Source organism: Cryptomeria japonica, chromosome 10 (genome assembly GCF_030272615.1).
Source record: "Cryptomeria japonica chromosome 10, Sugi_1.0, whole genome shotgun sequence".
NCBI lineage: Eukaryota > Viridiplantae > Streptophyta > Pinopsida > Cupressales > Cupressaceae > Cryptomeria > Cryptomeria japonica.
Genome location: NC_081414.1, coordinates 856,925,609 through 856,948,893, shown reverse-complemented (window position 1 = coordinate 856,948,893; position 23,285 = coordinate 856,925,609). Strand labels below are relative to the sequence as shown.

Genomic DNA, 23,285 nt, shown 5'->3' with positions numbered 1-23,285 from the left:
GCCCATAGGTCTTACGATAATGTGCCTGTAGGACTTAAAAAATAAAGGATTTAGCCACTAGGTGGTGTCATTGACATGCACACTCCCCCTCAATGGCATCACCTAAGGCCAAGCATTATTTGAATTTGGAGCATATAATGCCTAAAGGTCTTATGCCTATTAGGTCTTAAATCTAGGATTTAGCCACTAAGTGGTGTCATGTACACTCCCCCTTAATGGCATCACCTCAAAGCCAATCACTGCATAGAGGATTTCAAAGTGATGGCTAAAAATATAATATATAGTATGTGCTCATGATCTTCAAAGTGTCTTTATTATAAAATGCTTTCACTTGAGTGAGGTGCCCATGATCTTCAAGGTGCCTTTATTATATAATGCTTTCACTTGAGTGAGGTGCCCATGATCTTCAAGGTGTCTTTATTATAGAATGCTTTCACTTGAGTGAGGTGCCCATGATCTTCAATGTTTATTTTGATCTTTAGAAATGATATTCTCTAGAATAAGTAAAGTAACTTCAAGTAATATGGTACTTTCATATGTATCCAAATGGAACTCTTCCATAAATCTTCAAGGTCATATTGATTCTTTAAGAGCTACATTCATATTTTGTCCATTTGATTCAAAGACACATAGAAGATAGTCTTCTTATTAAAGTATTGCCACATCCATGTAATAGCACTTGCACCATATGTTTTGAAGGCATAACCTCGCCATAGAAGAAATAATATAGTTAGTAACATAGTAATCGACTTCATTTTTGGTGCAAAGAAAGAACATAATATTATTTTTGTCATTTGCCAAAGATCATATAATATTCCTTATAAAAATATAGTCCAATGATTGGTAGAAAGGAGAACAACATATACTTTCATGAGAATAGGAATGAATAATTTGTTGTCTTGTTTAAAATACAAAAATAGACATGCTACTACATATAGTAATGATCCATAAAAAATTAGGCAACGGGTGAGCTATCCTTTCTAGGTTTGCTCCCTAGACAGTTTATAAGGGCGATAGTCACCCATTATAAATAGTATGATTGAAAAAAAAAATGGATCAAATATAGAATAGAATAACAAATCTCTTGGATATCAAAACAAATGCTAATGAGAAATTTTTAAATTTACGTATGCATATTTAATAGCCTTTATATTTCATTGGTAAATATTTTATCCTCTATCTATAGATGACCATTGTGATAATTTGATAGCAAATCATTCGTACATCAAACATAGTACAAGTAGGATTCTCCTCAATATTAATATAATGCATATCCTTCATCAAATACTAAAAAAATAATTTAAGAAAATTCATGATGCTCCTTTATTCCTACTAGTTCATATGTGACTTTTTTTGATGCACTTAAAGGACTAATATAAATAATAGCAGGTACTTTGGGAGGGCCACTTGAAGGGCATGTGGCACATTAAAGTAAAGTTAGTTGATTGAAGATTCAAAATTCATTCCATGGGTCTTAAATATATATGAAGACTTCCTTTTATTTATTGTATTTTTTTAAATATTGAAAGTAGATGGGAAATGTCATAGGTAGACAAATTATACGATAATGACAATGGATACCAAAAATTACCCTATCAAAATGTAGTTTGAGATATTCCCATAATAATAACATGCCAATTAAAATGACAAAGAGACCTCAAATATATGGCTTGTTTCTAGATACCATCAGGCCAATTTATATGCTTAGAAGGGGTGTAGAATAAAGATTAATACATACAAGAAAGCCCAGATTATGAATATAGACAATGACATAAGGGATTTAATTATCATTATGATGGTCGACTTCCTCATATGGTGGATCTCCAATGTAGCCGACGTCATTAATATGTGATCAATGATTATATTACAAAAGACTTTGTTGATATGATATGGTCGACCTCAATGCTGGTCGTATTACTCATTATGTGGCTGACATCTTCAATTACTATATATGTGACTTCAAGAATAAATAAAGGAACTGATATGTTTAGCCAACATTAGCAAGACACCGATAATATTGGAGATACATATATTTAAGGAAGCACTGATTAGAATGAAGACAAATAAGGTGCGATCCAAGTTCAGAAGAATCCTGGCGACTAGGGTCACCATGGAGGGAGCAAGCAGGGGTGTCATATTATCTGATACAAATTGGATAAAGTAATAATCAAAGAGGAATCCCAAGTGTAAGATATCATATTTGCAGTTGTACTAGATAAGTCAATCAAGCTATTTATAACAAAAAAGAACTCCTTGCCTTCATCCCTGAATATAAAATTGTGCAAATTCTTAGAAAAGGCAGGTTTAGGTGTTAAACTTGTCGAAGGAAAATACAAAGGCTTTATCTCCTGGCCCCGACCTCCAGATCTGACAAAGAATCTAAATAAGAAATTGTCTTACGATGGTAAGGCTTCACAATTTCTTTTCCTAATTTGACCTTATAAAAAAATGCAATGAGTGATTAAATAAAGAGAAGTATCTATAAAGACACATATGGTGGATAAGCAGCGATGAATATATCTCAAGAAATAGATTAATTTTGAAGAGTATAGGAATAGCAATTAATATACAATAAGCAGCGATTCATTTGCTATGGAGCAGCAAATCATATTTAGAAGAGAGATAATGTATTGAAAGGAGGTCTGGTTCTTTATGTACAGCGATGACATTATATGTGAAGGGTTGTGACCAATTTTGCCCTTCTTAACCTTTCATACAAGGACAAGTCTTTCATTTTAAATGAGGATTATGGAGATTAAAGAAATATGACAATGAAAAGTAGAAGGTCTTCTTATGAGGCTTAGAGGAGTTTTTTTTATTAAAGTCTATGCATGATATTTAAAATAATGTATAATTTTAAATATTTATTTAATTTCAAGATATTATACAAAATAAATTATAAGTTGATGATGTAATTTACTAAAAGGTTTACGAATTATCAATTAGTTACTTAATATAAATTTAATTTTGGTTAGCATTCAATTTTATTCTTTCTTGATGGATTTAGATATAAAATGACATAGTGATGATTGAGATTGTTGAAACTTTTCTTAGCATATATTATAGATGAGTACCAATTTTTTATTTTAAGATGCAAGCCAAAATATTAGATTTTTTTGTTTTTCGGAAATGGTGTCCTTGTAATAATGTTGCTCAACTAATGCAATATATGATATATTTCTTCCTCAAAAAATAGATTAGCAATGAACAATTATGTCACTAAGATTTGTTGATTTAAAGAAATTAAAGTGAATGATAATAAGAATGAAATTTGATGATTTTAATGTACTAATGGAGAAGGAACATTCAATTCATGTGAGAGGAGAGAAACCAAGGTCATGACTTATGACTTTTAAGAACATTATTTGACATTTTTAATAAGGGATAATAATCTATTAAAAGAAGCATAACTTTCTATAGAATTGGCACTCAAGGGTTTTGATAATAAAGTTATTTTATAAGAGAACAATTCTTGATTTAGTTAGATTATAAAATCATAACTGCCTAATAATTACCTATATGCATTATAAATATTTAGAAAAAAAAAATTGAAATATTCTTGAAAATATCACTTATGAAAAATAATAGTTAGAATTTCCTTACTTGGCCTTGATAAATTGATTTTAAAAAAATAGATAAATAAGACCTTGCACATGTGTTGATTCAACATAAATAAGAATTCCATCAAGTTGAACATATCTTTTAATATAACCTGTAAAAATGATTAGTATAGCCTAATAGGCTCTGATACCATGTTAGAAATTAGGATCTAAGGATACTAATCATTATAAACAAGATTATAAAATAAATGAAATATGAAACATACATGCAAACTGTACACATTACACAAGATATACATGGGGAAAACCCTTTCGAGTAAAAAACCCCATAAAGCATCATTTAATTAAAACACTTACAAATATAGTCTATAATAAAATAGACATGAACCTGGGGACACTCCTCCAATACTTCCACATGGCCAATAATACCTCATATGCATAGTGATACAACTCACCATAAAGCTCCAAATTCACACACCTCTCAAATGAGAGAGAACCTCCTTAAATATAGGAGGAAGGGTGACTTCACTAGTCACACCTTTCAATAACCCCCACTTATAAATAATTAATAATCTAATAGTTATTAGATTATAATTATTTCAAATGGGATATGCTTATAAAGCATATAATATATAAGGTTTTATAACCTTATATTAGAACATTATATATAAATGTTATAAGGATGTGATCTCTAATAACATTATGTTCTAACAAAAACGTCCTCCAAAATACAAGAAGCAATCCTTGAAATGGAAGATTGAAACTCTTAAATACATACAAGGAGGAGATTCAAACCCTAGCCACATTTTTCCAAAATACCATGTGCAGCAAAAATGGCTATCAAAATGGCATAATAAATGGTCAAATCTCCATCCAAACCCCACGCTTAGGTGAAGGAAGCAAAAAGGACTTAGGAAAGAATGGATTCGTGGCAAATTTCAAAGGCAAATCGTGGCATTTACAAACATGTTTTTTGCTGTTAAACACCATAAAACCAGCGATCATGACCTCCAAATGGCGTGGGACGTGTTTACCCTCTGGGTGAACAATTTTAGAACATACAGATAGAATGCTTAACGAAATACAATAATGCCATAGATACCAAATAAGATCAAGCAAATATAAGAGATACTATTTCCATTCATAATCATGTGTGTTTACAAGTTACCTTCCATGGTATATAAAGGTACCGAGGGGATGCGAGGGGCAACTGTCGCACCCGTAACTACCATCCCTCGGTTACCTTACTAACAAAGTAAAGTACTACCTAATTAACTACGATTTTATTCCCATACAATATTACCGCCAACAGGTCGTGCTTGAAAAAGCATGAAAATAGGAAAGAATCCAAAATGTCTTTCACCTCCTAAGATTTCTCCACAAAAAATGCTTGAAATCTTCAACAAATTCCACCTCTATAGCTGGTCGGGTTCTTGGGAGTGAACAACAAGTTTAATAAATGCATGTAATGAAGAAAATCGAGTTTCTATCATCTTATTACAAGTTTAAAAATGTCTTTATTTTCAATTCTAGAGCAAATCAGGTTTGTGAGAGAGAAATGCAAGTTATAATAACTTGTAAGGGGAAAATAAAATCCCCTCAACAAGTTTTAATACTTAGCTTTAAAAAGAACTTGTAATAGGGAAATAAAATTCCCTTTACAAGTGCCTTGAAAATAAAAAATGTAATAGGGAAATAAAATCCCTATTACAAGTGAAATCACTTAAATAGGAACTTTATAAAAGAATTACAAGTGACTTTTAAATTGATAATTTAAAATTAACTTGTAACTTATCTAAAAAGCTCCTATTATCACTTAAAAAGCCAAAAAGAATCAAGGGGGAAAAAAAAAGTAAGTTACAAGTTCTTTTTACATAAAGTAAACTTGTAAATAACTAAAAATTTCCCTACAAAGACTAAAACAAAGGAAAACATAAAACTTGCAACTTAAGGAAAATTTCCGACCTGCAGTCAGAGAGAAAAAACCCGAAATTGAAGGAAAAACATAACAAACGAACTCGAAACACGATGAAATTCAAAATGTGGTTCGAGGATGGAATGAGAGTTAAGACAGTCTAGGGGTAGGCCAAAATATACCTCGGGAAGTGTGCCTTACGGTAAAATTTTCATTTTTTTGACAAATTTTAAGTAATGGTCCATTTTTTAAAACAAAAAATGAGGACAACACTCTCAAATCTGAACCAAAATCAGGATGAATCGGGCCCTTATTGACCTGTAAATTGCATATTTATGTGTGCTGAAATGATGTAGAAGGCTGGGGTATTGTCCAACCAATCTAAGATTGAAGGGTTTCGTCCTCAATCAAGCTCCCATAAGCTGAACCTGCTATGGCAAACTGCTGCAGAGACCAAAAAGAAGATAATTTCCAAAACAATAATGCCAAGATTTGCACGTAGAAGCTTCCTTATGCCTCCCAAACCTAATTCAAACTCCCTCTTGGCATCTAGAAGATTCCAATGGAATCTTAGGCTCTCATAAAGGTTCGCCTAATAGAGGGGTCAGCTCATCATTGAAAGTGGGGCCACTTTTTAATAATATATTGCTAAGGAATATGAGCCAAGGGGTGCATATAAAGTCATTTATTCAATTAAATAGTAACTTATAAGTTACTTTGTTAACTTTTTCTATTTTTAGAAAAATTAACTTTATAACATAAAATTATAAATTTTTATTATTAAAGGCTTCACCAAACAAAATATGTCTAAGTGATTGCCCCCTGTGGCTAGCCAATCATCCCCTTACCCTGTAAACTTGCTTGCGGGGATGGAGGTCAAGCAAATTCATACATCTGGATAGCACTAGAGAAATGGGGACATTATAGAATGATTCACATAGATATACCCATGTCTATATAATATGCGAGGAGATTGCATATACAATATCTACCTGATCTCATCACTAATATAAAGAAACAATGCCCATTATATCGAGCCCCTATAGGAGGGGGAATGGTAAAATAAACATGACATTGGAATTATCTAGACACAAGAATTAAAGTAACCCTTCCAAGTTAATCCAAGCAATTATATAAAGATTTTTCTCCTTATCATAATTTAATAAATCATGTGTCCAAAATACTCTAGTCTCTTTATTATCATGTCTATACAATATTAGAGACTACTTGAAGAAATCTAGGTTTTGTGCATATGGTTAAATTTTAGATCTTGGCTAAGATTTGCTTCCAGATATTTTCTTACTTATTCAGTCTAAAAATAAGTTATTTAAAGCAACTAAAAAATTATAAAATACTTTCCTACTACAGTAGATAATTTTAAAATATTATATTGACAAAGTACTGCCAACGATTTTTCTTTCCATGGATTAATAGTGATATATATTCATGGAATAATATATTCCCACTTGCTAACCCACACAGATTTGATGCAAACGACAAAGCATGATAGCATACCTATATAGGGGGAAGACGGCATCCATATACTGAGTAACTCCTCCTTCCTCATAAATTCTAAAAAATCGAATTAGGAAGACAGTTGCTGCAATGAGAGCTATTGAACCTCCAGTAAATAGTCCTATATGCCAAAAAACAATTAGATGATTTTTGTTTTTTTTGGAGTATTTAAACGAAATTAACTTTGACCACCCAAAAATGATTGTAGTGCTTAATTTAAAAAATTAAGTTTAGAGTACTCATATTTACAAGCATACGTCAATAAAAAAAATAGATGATAATCAAGCTACTATACACAAACAAAAAGCATTTTATAAGCATCTCACAAAATTAGCTCTATGGTTACCACCGAAAGACATTAGTAAGCAACTAAAAAGACAACGGTACCATTCGTTGGTCAAATCTATTGACATATTAAGAATCTGTAATGTCCCCTTTCGAATGACCCAAGGAAACAAACAACAATTCGTATATTTTCTGATTTTCTTGAAAGGGAATGAAACCCAACAGCAAGTACAAATTCTGGATCCAATTTTCAAACTCTTAAATTCTTCATATCAACCTACAATTGCAGTAAAAAACATCAAATCTTGCTGATTCATGTCATGATAAAACCCTAGAATGATAAATATACTCAATTCAGCAATATGAAACCCATCAGAATAATTTTATTCTAACTACAAATACTGATCAGTTTTTCAATACTGATAAATAACACTAAACGCATTTTTTAGTTTTTGCATTACACAGTAAGGATTGAAGTTTGAACAGCAGATCAGGATGAGTTTGGCAGCTGGTAAAGTTTACAGCTGCTGATATACTGCTTATGTAGCATCAAAAAAGCAATTTTGATGTTTAAAAGTGATGTGGCAGCTCCAAATGTGCTGTCCGGACCTCAGTTTGATGTAGGCTACCTTAAAATTGATGATAGAGCAACTGGTAAAAACGTTGAGCTGTATGGAAACCTTGGTCGGCCGATGAGGCTGGCTGGAAACATACAAAATGTAGCCCAGGATATATAGTTGTAGATGTGGATTGTAGTGAATTATAGGCCTCAAAACACATTCAAAATGCCTGAATCTGATGTGTATCCCTCAAAAAATGATGGCACTTCACTCCAATAGGTTGTTCCTGACGTGTAGTAGCTGAAATGGTGTAAACCAGAAGCTCTATAACTGATCTCAGGGCTGAAATTTGACTGATTTTACTCCTCCAAAGGTAATGCTCAGCTAGGGTTTGCTGAAATCAGCTAATTCCATAAATAGAGCAAAAGTGATGCCTAACAACTTAATATTCTAAAAATTGATGTAGAAACCCTCAAATATGCTAGGCTGACACTGTACCCACATTGTAGCAGCAACATATAACCCTCTAGAGGATGAAATGTTCAAAGTATCATTATAGCAACATGCAAATTTGAAAATTGACTTCAAATCCTCAACAAATCAGTACCAATTGTGATCCCCGGGTGCAATCACCCAAAATGGGAAACAAGGATTTTAATCCTTGATTCTGTAAAAGTTGTTCAATTCTCAATTCAATATGCAAGATATATTTCTATTATCTGATATGTATTATTACGTTCTTATTGTATATGTCTAACTATCTTCTTGCTTGTGGCAAATGAGAGGAGCATTTAATATTTTCTATGTCCTATCTCACGAATGCCACTTACTATAAGTATATGACAAACAAGGCACGGTCAAGCAATGCCTTGATCGGTCATGACCGATCAAGACATTACTTGATCGTGTCTTATTGTTAATACTAATAAACTGCTTGTTAAGTAAATGTCAATTCGGTGTGGAGTATAACCTATAATTATCGGTGTTAACCAATCGCTACCACCCGATAGTATATCGGTGGATGCTAACAGCCGATAGTTATCGGTGTGTTAGCCTTGACAACCGATAACTATTGGTGTAGACTAACACACCAATAACTATCGGTGACTAACATAACACTACCCGATACGCATTCGATATATACTATATGCACCCCGATATAATATGCAACCCGATATAATATGCAATCCGATCTAATGTAATCCGATAATATATTAATCGGAGTCATCATTATGTTAGATCGATATTCATCTAGATACAAGATTCATTAGATACATGAACATGAGAAATATGCATAGTATGATTTAATCAATAGTTTGGTCATATACAAATATAGAATGACTATCAAGGATGATTCAATTGCTTGATGGTTTTATCATAGTTATCAATATGATAAATGATTGAATGAGAGACTTCATTTATCTCTCATTCAATCATTTATCTTACCGAAGCTATTATGCATTAACACTCCCTCTTAGCTAGGTAAGATGAATGTAGACAATATATTCAAGCATCATAATTTAATTGATAGTAATCATTTTACTCATTCATGAGAATCATACCATCTAATCATTTGGTATGTAGCATCACCTAAACACGTGATATGAATGTAGACAATATATTCAAGCATCATAATTTAATTGATAGTAATCATTTTACTCATTCATGAGAATCATACCATCTAATCATTTGGTATGTAGCATCACCTAAACACGTGATCTTGAAGTTCATCACATCAATCTTGCGATTGATAGGATATCACCTAAGCATGTGATATCAATATTGCCTACACGCAATACTTAAGGATAATCATATGAGAAAGCTTAATTTCTCACCTTATCCTAGTTGTGATAAGTGCACTAACATTTTATACAAATGTTATATCACCTAATCACATGATATGAAGTATCACCTAGACACATGATACAAATGTCCATCACGTCAATCTTGTGATAACAGGATATCACCTAAGCACGTGATATCAGTATTGCCTAAACACGCAATACTTAAGGATAATCATATGAGAAAGATTTAAATTCTCATCTTATCCAAGTTGTGGTATGTGCATTAACATTTCATATGAATGTTTTACCACAACACAATCATGGCTTCATCCATGATCCACCAGAGATCCACCATGATAACTAGTTTGGACAATATAAGATCGTCACCTTATAATGTCTCCATACAAGTGTTCATTATCTTGAGAGATCGTCACCTCTTAAATATGAACCCAGGGGATAAAATCCAAAAATGTCTTGTCATGACAAAGAAGTTTACACATTAAACATGCAAATACAAATTGCAAAGCAAATTACCTTTCTATCATACCTAAACCTTTTCTGAAGTGATCAACCTTCACTCTGAAAGAGGTTTGGTCAGAATATCTACAGTTTGATCTCCAAGGGAAAACCCTCCTACTCGAGGGAAAAACACCAAGCATAAAAATGTCTTCTTTATATATCAAATATGTCTAGCAATAATGCAAGATACGGGCCCAATATATGTTGCTTCACTTCTTGAAGCAAATTTCACAAGAGCAAATCTAATTGGCCTTCTTCAAAGGATCGATTTGCTCTAGCTAATATATAAACTGCTCTTCACATAAATTGAATGGATCAGAGAATGAGTTTGCATCTTCTATATATATGAGGGAGGCACCCTTTCACAAGGGATCAGTCCTCAATGACTCCATCTGTCTCTTCACAAGGGTGGCCACTACAGCATCAACACTCCCTCTTAGCTAGGGAGGAATCCTTGTTAATAATATAGTCATGAAATGACATCCACCATGGCTACTCCTAGAGAGTGGAACACGATTCATCACGGTACTCAACATGATGACATCCATCATGACTACTCCCATGTATGAGAATGCATATGAACACAAATGCCCATCACAAAGTTGCTCAACGTGATGTTTTCATCTCATCATGACATTCACCATGACTACTCCCAAAGGGTGGAACAAGGGCCTTCACCTCAAACTTCTCCCTCATAGAGAAGAGTGTATTAACAAGGGCTTGCTCCTCAAACTTATCTCTCACAGAGAAGAATGCATTAAGCATATTTTCATGATGTTGTGGCTCCCTCTGAACCTGATATCAACCTTCTGACCTCCTTGACTAAGGTTGCTTCTGATGAAATGTTAGACCCCCTCTGAATCTGATATCAACCATCTGACCTCCTTGTCTAAGGTTGCTTCTGATGAAATATTAGACTCCCTCTGAATCTGATATCAACCATCTGACCTCCGTGTCTAAGGTTGCTTCTGATGAAATGTTAGACTCCCTCTGAATCTGATATCAACCATCTGATTTCCTTGTCCGAAGAATTAGACCGCAAGGACAAACTGTATGGGTTCTTTCTTCTTTGATAAATACTTACCGCCATCAACTCAGTCCTATGACTGCAAGCGTTGAGTTCATTCTCCCTTGGATGAAATCTCTTATGCTTCTTGGTCCGTCCTTTCTTTATCTCGAAAGATCACCTCTAAAACATGACTTATAGAACTTTGGCATGTACTTAGCAAATTCATCACTAGTAGCATAAACAAGAGCCCCTATGGTCAACATTGCTTCCTCATGGATTGTTGCACTTTTGTAGGCAAATACTTGTTTATGGATGGGAATGCGAAATCTCAGAATCTCCACTAAAGTCTGTCATGAACCATGCCTAATCTATGTATAATAAAACCAAATGTAATAGAAATCATAATTTGTGAATACAATGGTTTAAATTCTAATCCATAAATCTTTTGTGTACCTTTATATTGATGTATTATATTTTGGTGTATTATTTTGATTTATTATATTGATGAATTATTAATTTGATTATCCTAATACGTTTAAATTGATTTATTATTTGCTAATTAATAATAAGTAATTGATTGTATGATACACCAATTAAAAAATAATAATAATAATAATAAAATAAATAATAATGATGTTCCTATGTTAAATCAACAAAGAGATAATAACATAACAAATAATACTAAATACCAAAAGTATCGGATCTTAATTATAATGCAAGAGAGGGACGTGACCTTTATTAAAGCCACGTCTCTCCCCAAGGGGCATCGGACCCATTAGTATAAGACCTGGGTTGCACACGAAAGGAGGAAAAAAGAAATTAAAAAAAAAAAGGAAAAAAGACACGGGAGATAAGAAAGAAGAATACGGACAGACAAAGGGAGAAGGAAACATCATCGGTGGCAGCCCAATCTGTTACAAGACAATCCAAACAGCAGTCGATAGGAGGTAAGTACAGTTTGAATGTTCTTTTTATTATTAATACTTAAGTTTCACGTATAGCTCACAAAACATGTTGTAAATTATTAAGTATTAAGTGTATTTTGTTTTACAATTTAAGAAAGAGAGATTTAAGAAAATAACCAGTCAGCACATATAATATGTAGACCAGAAATATGGTCTGCTGCTAATATAGTTTTAGAATTGTTAATTCAATCAGTAACTCGGATACAACTTAATGTCATTAATGCAATTCAATATAATTAATACTAATAATTTAAATTAATATGGCCATTACAACTAAAGTATTCAGGATAGTTTAATACATTAATAAAAAACACTCATACAAATTTATTCTATCAATAATATCAATAATGGTAATAATTAAGCAATGCAAATTTACCAAATGTAATGATAACATAATATGTGGACAAATCATTAAATAATTAATTGACAATGTAATTTAAATAAGCCATATTAAATTTAATTACTTAACCTATAGATGGCAGTGAACTTATTCTGCATCTTTCTCTAATAATTGCAAAGATAGGGAGTGTGGGGGGGAAAGGCAGAGTAAATCGGTCACATGGCGAAAATGTCCCAAGACGGGTAGTAATCCCTGAGGGAGCCGCATGTAGACCGTGTCATGCGCCCTTGGCATAGTAAATCTTCCATCTGGTAAGGATTAGCAGAATAGGGAAGAAGAGGCTCATGCAATCTATGGGGTGTAAATCATACAACACAAATTTACAATCCTTTAACTTATTGGAAATACTTTAGCATTTCATTATGGGCATAAGTAAATGATTGATAGGTATGCATAGTATTAGCTATGGTTGGATGGTATGGGAAAAGACCAATTTTGTATAAAGGATGAGCTCCTATTCCTAGATCCTAAAATTATTGCTTTATTTATGTTTTAGGGTGTTTTTAAGAAGGGGACATCACAAAGTCCCCTCCATATTCTTCCTGAATTCTTCATCATAAATAGTACATCAAAAACCTATAGCCTAAGGAGCCACAAGCTCTTCATCACTTTTAACTGTTTTTGTTGTGATTCTAAAGATGTCCTGCATGTAAGGGGCAAGTTTCTCATAGTACGTTGAAGAAATTGAAACAAGATATTCAAATGTAGCGTGTCCTATGCAAACACCTACTGACAATGTTGATTCACAAATAACACACATAATGTAATTGCATGAATTAATAACTACATATGAAATTCATGATCATTAATCAAACATGGATTAGTTATCTCTTTGTTTATTAGTCTTCCTCGCAATCCAGCAATTGTTCATTCCTAATTCTTTGCACTTGAAGATTTAGATCTCATTTGATGGTTGCTCTTTGATACACATACCTTTAGTTGTTGTGTTCATCTGACATAACCAGGACCTGTGAGATGTTGAGCCCATATGCCACGCACAGGACACTCAGCAGTATCAATGTGGCATCGATCTTCCTCAGTAATCTTCCCAGCCATGCATTCAAATGAAGACCCTTCTCTGCAAATCTCTACATGATATGAAAGAGAGCATCGAATTGGTTTTGTCTACAGTAAGATCGTCACTTCTTATGTCACTCTAATCCATCAGATTTATGTCAGATTGAGATCTTGCCGCCTCCCTTGAACTTTCGTTGTTCATCAAATTACTTCGGCAATTTGCTCTAATTTCATAAAGACATTTGTGACTGCATCTTGTCTACATGTAATTGCATCATCTAGAGGTGTCTATTTCCAGTCATCTTGAACATCTACTTCAGCTCCCTTCTCAAAAACAAATGAAACGTATTTGTGTGACCCTGCCGAGAAAACAGGATGAAGAGGAGTCTCTCTATTTTCATATTTGTTTGGAGTATTTTATCAACTGTTTTCCTCCATCACATTCCTCCAGCAAAAAGTCCTACAACTTTTATAACAAATACACCTTACAACATCTAGGGTTGTGTTGTGACCATTTCACACATCGCCCCATTGCAAATGGGGACCCCCTCTTTTTGCTCGTTTTTTGCTCGCTTTTCGCTTCGCTTTTAGGATTTTGTTAGTCAGTCAGTTGTCTGGATTTAGGGTCAACCCTTAGGGTTTTAATTAACGTCTTTTTAAGCCAGAATCCAGTCAGTTTTGAGAGCTTTTGAGCTTTCTTTCGTTGAATGCAAATTTTGAATGCAATGATTTCGCCAAAATGGTCTATTTTCAATTGGAATTTTGAATGCAGAGCTTAAATTTGTCTAAGTGTTGAAGGTGAAATGTGAATTTTTGTCCAATTGACTAATTTTGACCAAATTTTGACTTTTTTTATTTTTGATCCCGGGCATTGGGAATGGTTTGTTTTTACCTCGGGAATTGATTAAACTTGTAAAATTATGATATTTTGGCCTGTAGGAGCAAAATCGCTCCTGTCCCTCAGTGAAGGACCGGAGCTCGTTTTCGAATATCTTACTATCCTTGCAGGGTCAAGGTGAATTTCGAGTTGGAAATGATAGAGAAAGGCGTGATCTTTCCATTGAATATAAATTGAATATTTTCACAAACACAGAGGTGCCTCCAAGAATCAAAATCGCTCCTGTCCCTCAGTGAAGGACCGGAGCTACAAATCAAATATTGCTTTGTCCTTGCAAGATTTCAACGACTTGACGATTTGAAGATGTCCAAGGGAAGATGTTTTATCAGATGAATATAACTTGAAGAGCAAACATGAAGAAAAATGGTCCAAAATATCAAAATCGCTCCTGTCCCTCAGGAAGGGACCAGAGCGATATTCTTCATAAGGCAAGATTCAGGCAAAGATCAAGTCAAGTTTATGTTTGAAGGCAAGGAAGGATGTGAAATGAACTCATTGAAGATAAATTGAAGATTTTGAAACGTCAGCAAGGACCCTAAATGCTTAAGTTCGCTCCTGTCCCTCAGGAAGGGACCAGAGCGATTTTTGTTGTAGATGATTTTCTTGCCCATTTTGAGTGGATCCCAAGGCATGGATGAATGGAATGGAACATTGCGAATCCGTTGAATATAAACTTTGAAGGTGATAAAGTGAAGTGAAGCCCACAAGAGCAAGATCGCTCCTGTCCCTCTCCAAGGGACCAGGGCGATATAATGGTTATATTGTCGTCCCTTCAAAATTCAAGACACTCCAAGACAAGGAACGAGGTGGCAAGGACGTCTTAAGGCATCTTCGTCAAGAGCAAAGCATCAAAGGTCATCGACATTAAAAGATTTACACTAAAGACTCCTAGTTCGCTCCTGTCCCTCAGGGAGGGACCAGAGCGATATTTCCATAAAGGCATAGATTTCAAAAGTTAAGCAAGTTTCAAGCGACCAAGGAGAATCAAGGGACTTTATTTCACGCGTTGAAGACAATTCCAAGTTAAACAAGGCAAAGACGAGCTCAAAATGTTGAACTTCGCTCCTGTCCCTCAGGAAGGGACCAGAGCGATATTGAATGTATTGGCTAATTCATGCAAAAATCACGTAAGGCCAAGACTTCACAAGGTTGTAAAAGGTTTAAGGCGTCTTTAGAAGGAGATATACAAAAACTTCAAATGTAAAATGATCGTCAAATTGAATACAGAAGCTATATCGCTCCTGTCCCTCTCCAAGGGACCAGGGCGATTTATATGGAATCATTCATTTTCCTTCAAGTTCATGCCAAGTCAAGGTCTTTCGAGATCACACAATGTATAGGGTGTCATTTGAAGATGATATACCAAAGTTTCGAACGTCAAAATGTTGTCAAATGAGCTATAGAGCCTATATCGCTCCTGTCCTTTGGACAAGGACCAAAGCGATTTCATTAAAAACACTCATGCTCCTTCAAAATCAAGACAATGCAAGGATTGGCGAAGTTAAGGACGTCCTTTGGAAGGCAATGAACGAAGAACGAAGATCAAAAGTTTGCAAATTTGAGCCAAAACATGAAGATCGCTCCTGTCCCTCAGGAAGGGACCAGGGCGATATTTGCCAAAACACATGATATCCTTTGAAGATCACGTTGAGATAAAGTCGCACATGGTTTTAGACATCATTTGGAAGGCGATGCAAAGGGAAATGGACGCTAAATACTACCAATTTGAGCTTGAAATGGAGAAAACACAAGGATCGCTCCTGTCCCTCTCCAAGGGACCAGGGCGATATCCCTCTTAGCATCAAATATACCTTGTAAAAATCAAGTGGAACAAGCGTGGAGTAAGGAAACAATGTTATTTTTCCCCTACGATAGAGATTGGAGGTCAAAGAATGCAAGATCAAGGAGAAAGCATGAAGATCGCTCCTGTCCCTCTCCAAGGGACCAGGGCGATATCATATCTAAAGGACGTTCATTTGCGAGAACAAGTCAATCAAGCTTGAAGGACCTAGCGAAAATGGCAATTCCAACGTAAGGATGGAGACTTTGGACGTAAAATTGCAAGAATCATGACCAAGGTGGTGGATCGCTCCTGTCCCTCTCCAAGGGACCAGGGCGATGAGGTACGTATCTACCATTTTCAAAATTTTGGCGCTAAATAAACATCTTTGAATTCATTTTAAATGCTAAAGTTTGATAAATTCAAAAAACTCAATTAATTAGCATTTAAATATTGCGCTTAATATTTATTAATTATTTTGCCTTTAAAAAAAAATCGAATTTATTAATTAAAAATAAAAGGCATTTAATAATTAATTAATTAATAAAAAATCGATTGGAGCGCTTGGTATTTTAAAGGTCGGCCTTGTTATTTTATTAAAAAATCGTTTAAAATTGCCTTATTTTTACCAAGTCGGCCTTGGGGGTGAATGGTGAGGTGAGCGCTATAAAGGGAGAGGTGAAATCTTCATTTTCACAATATTATTTATCATCTCACACATGCGATTGGAGGAAGAAAGTGCGAATTGTGTTTGGAGAAGTGCAAATTTCATTCCAAGAGAGGTGGTGCGAACTATCATCCAAGGTGATGCTAACATCATCCAAAGGTGGTGCGAGACTTGGAGATTTATTTGTGCGAACTTGAGGATCCATTTGAACGAATTTTGAAGATCACGTCAAAGGCAACTCAAAAGGTGGCGAATTGCTATTTTGCTAAGGCGATTACATTGAAGGCTATTTTCGATCTTTTTGCCTAGGCGATTTTGTCCTTTTTGCATTCTAGAGTTAGCTCTCTATTGAGGTATGGCGATTTGATTTTATTGTTTTATTTATTCATCGTCATATTTTAAATTTTGAATTTTTGAAATTTTGAATTCCTAGCTCAATCGTTTTATTTTAGGAAATGATAACTCAAAGACTTATCATGAAGTTTCCTAAAATTTATCCTCTAATCTATGTTATTTATTGCAAAATCTAGTTCTCATTATGAAATGTTGTGTAGGTATGGCGACCCCGAAGGCGGGAGCATCCACCAGTCGCTCAGCTCTCATGAAAGAAGATCAGAAGACCGAAGAAGTGGAGACCAAGATCGTGTCGAAGTGGAGCAACATTGGAGATACAAACTTGGGTAACTTTAGCACGAAGAAGTTTCGAGAGGTCCCTTACATTGGCAAGCCATCACCTGTTGCCCGGAGAATAATCGAGAGTGGCATCATTAAGGCGGCCGACTTTCCTCCAGCTGTTCAGTGCCATGAGTTGATGATCGAATGTGCTCGTCATTATGATCCACAGTCCAGAACGATCGTGTCCAAAGAGGGAAACACTTTGGCGTACCTTTCAGAGGAAGCTATAAGTGAAGCTTTCCATCTTCCAGAGCACAGGGACATGATATACAAGAGCATAGAAGGAGCCAGATCAGTGTACGAAGATGATCCAGATGCTTGTCTAAGCATTATCAATAAGAACTGGCTACTCAAGAGCCGTCCCCGTCTGAGCAAGGTCCTGAACACACCGCACAGGATTGATTTCCAGGAGGAGTACAGAGATTTGATTACCATGCTCAACCGAGTTACAGGAGCCCCTCATGCCTTCTATTTTGAGAAGTGGATGTTTTACTTCATCCAGGTGATCGTTCAAGGAAAAGGTACGATACATTGGGCTAGGATGATTAGCCATTGCTTAGACGTACAGTTGAGGAGACTCAAGGCTACTAAGTCCTTCCACATGAGTTCATATGTCATTTATGCCTTGATTAGGAGTGTTGAATACGCAGGACTACCTCACAGACGAGTGATTGGAAGAGGACCCAGCGAGGTCAGAGCTTGTGATTCCTATGCCTACTTGCATCATCCACCAGAGAGCAACTATAAGTTGGTTAATGATACTTTCACGATGAACATCACCAGGACATTGCAAGGTGGAATTCACAACAGATTATCTCAGGATGCCCAGGAATTCATAAAGAGGTACGGTGCTTGGTTCATTCAGTTTCCCAAGTTCACTTATATTAGAGTGCATGGATGTCCTTTACCTCCATACATGTTGCCGAGATATCCGACAGACAGAATTGTGTTACTTGAAGTAACGAGACAGTTGGCAGCATATGTGAAGGCATTCAGACACAGACATCAGAATGGAGTTCCAGTACCTATCATTTTGGGTAATTCAGTTAAGGTATGTCCTAATGCTTTAGCTATGGATGACGCAGAGAAGGAGTTAGCCTTGTATTCTTTCTCATCTTTTGCTTTGAGAGAAAGCTTTGATCCACATGGACATTTAGAGGAGACAGTCGGCAGGAAGTTTAGACATGAGTATCAGATTGAAGATTTTATGATGGATCTCTTAGACGATCTTGAAGTGAAACGAAAAATGCATTCTAGATTGCCTTTGGATTTCATCAGGAAATGCAGGATATACAGAGTGGCCGACCAAGCTCAGGACAGTGGCAGACATATCCAGTCTTCCTATGATCGAGAAAGCAAAACAATAAGGTTAGATTGGAATGAGCCCGAGGTCGTGGATTTAGATACTTTGATGGCACCAGTCTTGTCTTGTACTCGCAGATGGGTTGACATTCAGCATCAGAAGTTGAGAGAACAAGGCATAGCCACGACTTTCACTTTGGAAGAGAAACCTGCCGAAGGTGGAGCTAGTGTGAGTGAAGGCAATCCTAATCCTAGAAATTCAGGTGAAGGAGACCTTCGATGTGCCAGTGAGGGCAATCTCCATTCAAGAGGTTCGAAGAGGAAAGGGAGACCTGGAAAGAGAGAATCTTCCAAGAAGAAACAAGAGGCTAATAGAGATCGATCATCCGGTACTTCTTCTAGACCTGAGAAAAGAACAATTCAAGTGGAAGAATCCATGGAGTCGATGGTACAGAATGACAGGCAGGAAGAAGGACAGACACAGCATGGGTCACCAGATGGATCTCTCCAAGACTATGAGTTAGATGAAGACAAAGAAGACAATGAAATATCATCTCCTCCCAGACAAGAAGAAATAGTGCATAAAGAGATTCAAGTTCAAGAAACAAGATCGATTATCCCAGATTGGTTGAAGGAAAGATTAACCAAGGTGATCGTAGTAGAGGACGAGGACAATGCAATTGATTTAGAGAGCCTTGTTGGACGTTCACACGAAGTAACAGAGAAGAGAAAGGCTACCAAGATGTCCAAGATGATTCGAGATGAGACTGGATCCAGGAAATTGCAGATAGCTACACCGGCAGCAGACAAATATGAAGGTGAGATCCTAGCAGAAGAATATGATATACAGACTTTTGAGTTAGGACCATCCACAGCAGAGCAGACTTTAGATGATGCTACCGATTCATTTGAAGCATTGAAAGACAAGCTTAGAGAAGAAATGGAGAAGAATAGAAAGCTTGAGAGAGAGAGAGGTGCATGGAGGACATATTTCAGTCACATCAATGAACCTTTGGGACGTCAGGATCCAGCTAGATCACCAGTGCAAGCACTTCCACTTCAGTCAATCAATGAGGCAGAGAGATTCAGGAACATGGTCCAACGTACAAGTAATTGGATGGATAGATCTCATACAGTGGCTATAGAATTTGCAACAAGGATGATGAAGATTATTCATCAAGCTATCCAGGTTCTTGAGATGATCCATAATTTGATGATAACAGTAGCTGCATTCGCCCATACCAAGGATGTTATCATTCCTGTCTTGAAAGTTATTAGACACACATCAAGGAAGGTCTTAGCACAAGAGAAGATCTTGGATGGAGAATCTCACAGTTTGTTTCATTGGTCAACCTTACTCCATATGAAGAATGTTTTCTTTGAAGACATCAGTACTAGATGTGGCCAAGTTGAGGAGGTGATCAATCCAATCCAGGACAGAGTATTTGAGGTACTTTGTACCATTCTTGGCAGAAGGATCGAGGTCGAGACAGATGTGGATATGCAGGAACTAGTGGATAGAATCAAGATCATCTTTTGCAAGCACGCAAATGTTACAGATGAGCAGTATGATCAGATGTTTGCCACCATGCTCCTGATTGAAAGAACAAAGGAACTTGAATCTACTTGGGACGCAGCTCTTCTAGATGCATAAGATCAGGTCATCCACTTGGAAGAGAGTATGAAGAATCTTCCCGAGATTCCAATTGCAGAAATCGAAGGAATCGTGACAAGATTCATTGCATATGCCAAAAAAGAACATTGGAAAGGGAATAAGGTTCTAGATGAAAGGTTGTTGTAGATGACATGGCATCTTATTTGTCATTGGTTTATGTCTCCTAGGTTTTTGTGCCAAATTTAATATTTGGCTATGAATTTAATATTGTTCAGTAAAAGGGAGGCCATTTGTAACAAACCCTAATTAGGGTTTTAGTGTCATGATCTTGTCCGTTGATCTACTTTCAATCTGGACCTTTCATTGTAATTGAGGATGCTATTTATACCCTCATTTTTCATTTCATTTGGTAATAGTGTAATAGTCAATAGTTGATGTAATAGAGAAGAGAGATTAGAGCTAGAAGCAATTTTATTTTGTAGCAAGATTGAGTTTTGAAGAGAGGAATTCAAGCAATTGTTGTATATGATGACTTGGAAATCAATGAAATATTGAAGTTATGGTGTTTTGTTGCAAATTTCTTGAGTTATCTTCATGGTTGTTTGATTTACTTGAATTGTGCTCAATCAAAGTAGCTTGTTAATTTGAAGGACATAGTGTGAGACTTGATCTTTGGTAAGATTCGCAATCCAAACCACTAGCTTCTTGCTGATTGTAGGAACGCCTTGCGTGGTCGACTGGAGAATACTTTGAGTCCCTTTAACCTTCAATCATTATTGTATCTTGGATATGTACCTTCATGGTAGTGTCTTTGATCTTTGATGCATTGAATATCATTTTGTTACCTTAGAAGATCGCATCAATTTCAATTGAGTTGTTATCTTATGGCAAAATTGAAGTTGGTTGAATCTTGCCAAGTCTTGTCTACACGAAGTCATTCTTAGGGTTAGATTAGATTAGACCCCCTTTCAAACCCTACTCTTTTGTTATTTTTGAATAGTTTCCTTAGTTTAGCAAATCTTGAACTTTCGGAATACGTAAGGCCCCTTGGAGGAAACAGCAAATCACATCATACCGCTGGAAGCTTGTCCACACGTAGAGACCCTACTAAAAGAACCTTGGAGTCTACCTAACTGATCATTTACGCGAATCTTCAGCAGTTAGAGACTATTTTCTCAAGAGAGGATAAGATGCCTATTGGTATTTTATTCTGTGTATGATGGTGTACAAAATACACGTCAACAGGTTGTCAATGCATTATCTATTAATAGACTGATCCAACCCGAGCTCCACAATCTAATAAACTCATTACTGCCAATATAACATTGTAATGTCCCTACTAGTTAGGGATCACCGTCTTGCAAAACCAATTGTTAGAATATAACATATATATCAACTTCTAACTAAATCAACTTGCAATTTTACTTTAAAATACTTAATTAACACTAATCACAATTCTCATCTATGAAAAGGATACGAATGCCATACAAAGGTATGTCCTTAGACAGCTGTGAAGCTCGCCTTCTTGGAACCCCTCTTGGTTCCAAGCTATCTAGGAAACCAAAGTTTAATTTGATTCCTGTCTTGAGTGTAATTTCTTACACCCAAGCCATCCAGGAAATCGAAGGTTAATTCAATCCCTGTCTTGAGTGTAATTTCTTACACCCAAGCCATCCGAGAAATCGAAGGTTAAATTCGATCCCTATCTTGAGTGTAATTTCTTACACCCAAGCCATCCAAGGAAGACCATAAGTCAATTCCTTGCCTTGGGTGATGTATCTCATCACCCAAGTCCATTAGAGGGGACCGGCCAGATCTGTCTCTTCTTGGATGAACTTGTCAACCAAGCCATTCATATATGCATATAGACCATCATTATATATATATACTGCCAACCAGGGATTCGCGTGTCCCTCCATTAGGCTAAGGGAGTTTCCTCCCTATGGCCTCCATTATTTAATCATATTTATATTGCATTTGACAATTTCATTATTATTTTCCATTTCATAATCTACATTATTAACGTATATTCTTAACTATTCGTTAATATGTATTCGTTAACATATATATATCAAGTATGCCTTACTATCGTTACATTGTCATTAATTTCATAAATTAAGTCTACATTTTATATATATCTTCATTCCCATTATTAGTCCTACATACATATGAATATACTGCATACATACAACATCATAATCATGCTATATCTCCATAATATACATAACATAATAATATAATTCAGCAGAACGAGATTGGAGACAGATCTATCAAAGAAATACTATTATATCTATATGTGTGTGTAATGTCCCCTACTAGGTTTAGACAACAGTAACAGGGATTATACATGTAAAACTATTCTTCTTACCATTTATTATCCTATGAGCTTTTCACAGTTACAATCTAATATTGGTACTTGTCTGATTAAAGACATTATGTATACATTTATATATATATATATATATATATATATATATATATTCTGATTTGAACATAAATAAACAGATAAAATAATTATATTATAAATCATTTAATTAATTATTAGTTACCTATTTATTAATTACCTATTATATAAATTATCAGTACCATCACTTCTTAACAACATTAATTATATTTAATAACTATAAGGACAGACAGATCTGACATGCATCAGATCTGGTCTGCCATTATATATTAAATTAAGAGTGGCTGTCATGTGTATTGCAGTTTATATTAATGTTACCCTTAAATTTTGCATAAAACATTATTGGACTCTATATTAAGCTTACGTATTAAGCATGTTCCCATGCATACCACCAAACAAGGATGTTACTGCCTAT

At 35.3% G+C, this 23,285-nt stretch overlaps 1 protein-coding gene across 5 annotated transcripts in view; it reads right to left on the bottom strand.

Annotated features, from left to right (window-relative positions):
* The window catches only part of LOC131065177 (phosphate transporter PHO1 homolog 10), a 313,132-nt gene that overhangs the window by 153,193 nt on the left and 136,654 nt on the right, over positions 1–23,285 (bottom strand). For all 5 annotated transcript variants that reach the window (XM_057999616.2, XM_057999617.2, XM_057999619.2 and 2 more), the window contains exon 7: positions 6,991–7,111. In XM_057999616.2, coding sequence (XP_057855599.2) covers positions 6,991–7,111 — 121 coding nt within the window. The remainder of the gene's footprint in view (positions 1–6,990; positions 7,112–23,285) is intronic.